This window comes from Glossina fuscipes, unplaced genomic scaffold (genome assembly GCF_014805625.2).
Source record: "Glossina fuscipes isolate IAEA_lab_2018 unplaced genomic scaffold, Yale_Gfus_2 57218, whole genome shotgun sequence".
In the NCBI taxonomy this organism is placed as follows: Eukaryota; Metazoa; Arthropoda; class Insecta; order Diptera; family Glossinidae; genus Glossina; species Glossina fuscipes.
Window position 1 is genome coordinate 1 of NW_024000893.1, and position 554 is coordinate 554.

The 554-nt window shown below is 40.6% G+C and overlaps 1 protein-coding gene across 1 annotated transcript in view; it reads left to right on the plus strand.

Moving 5' to 3' along the window:
• Nucleotides 1-434: 434 nt before the first annotated feature.
• LOC119643143 (C-1-tetrahydrofolate synthase, cytoplasmic-like) overlaps nucleotides 435-554 on the plus strand; it is a 598-nt gene continuing 478 nt past the window's right edge. Inside the window, exon 1 of the mRNA XM_038042488.1 lies at nucleotides 435-518. Coding sequence (XP_037898416.1) covers nucleotides 435-518 — 84 coding nt within the window. The remainder of the gene's footprint in view (nucleotides 519-554) is intronic.

Genomic DNA, 554 nt, shown 5'->3' on the forward strand with positions numbered 1-554 from the left:
ATAACAAGAAAGATAATATGATAAAAAGGTGATCGAAGGGGTTTTATAAACTGTGCGGTTTTTTGGTTTACAATATTTTATTGATTTTTATTTTCTACATCGTTTAAGGTACAAAGGAATATTAGGTTTGTTCTGGCTTATCTAACACCTGGCATGACTTCCAATACACTCATCGTTTATCCTAACGACCGATATAAGCTTGCCTGTCTACTTGTCAGTCTGTCTCGATGTCTGTGTATACGTCTGCCCGTCTGTCCGCTTTGTTTCTCTGTGTTCAATCTACAGGCCATAAATTTTGAAATATGTGGATAAAATTTCGTAGATCCAAGTCTTTTGGCCCAAGGACGAATGCTATTGGTTTGGAACGGAACGGTTTGGATCGGACTAAATTTTCCAATTGCTTCCCATAAAGAAAGGCTTTAAATAGATGCGGAATGGGGGAAGGGAGAGGGGGGGCTCTGGCAATCGACACTTCATCGTCCTTGGAGAGCGGAAAATTCCGTGAAACGCCGTATATGGTAGGACTAAGCCTTCACCCTAAAGCCCAAAGAAAA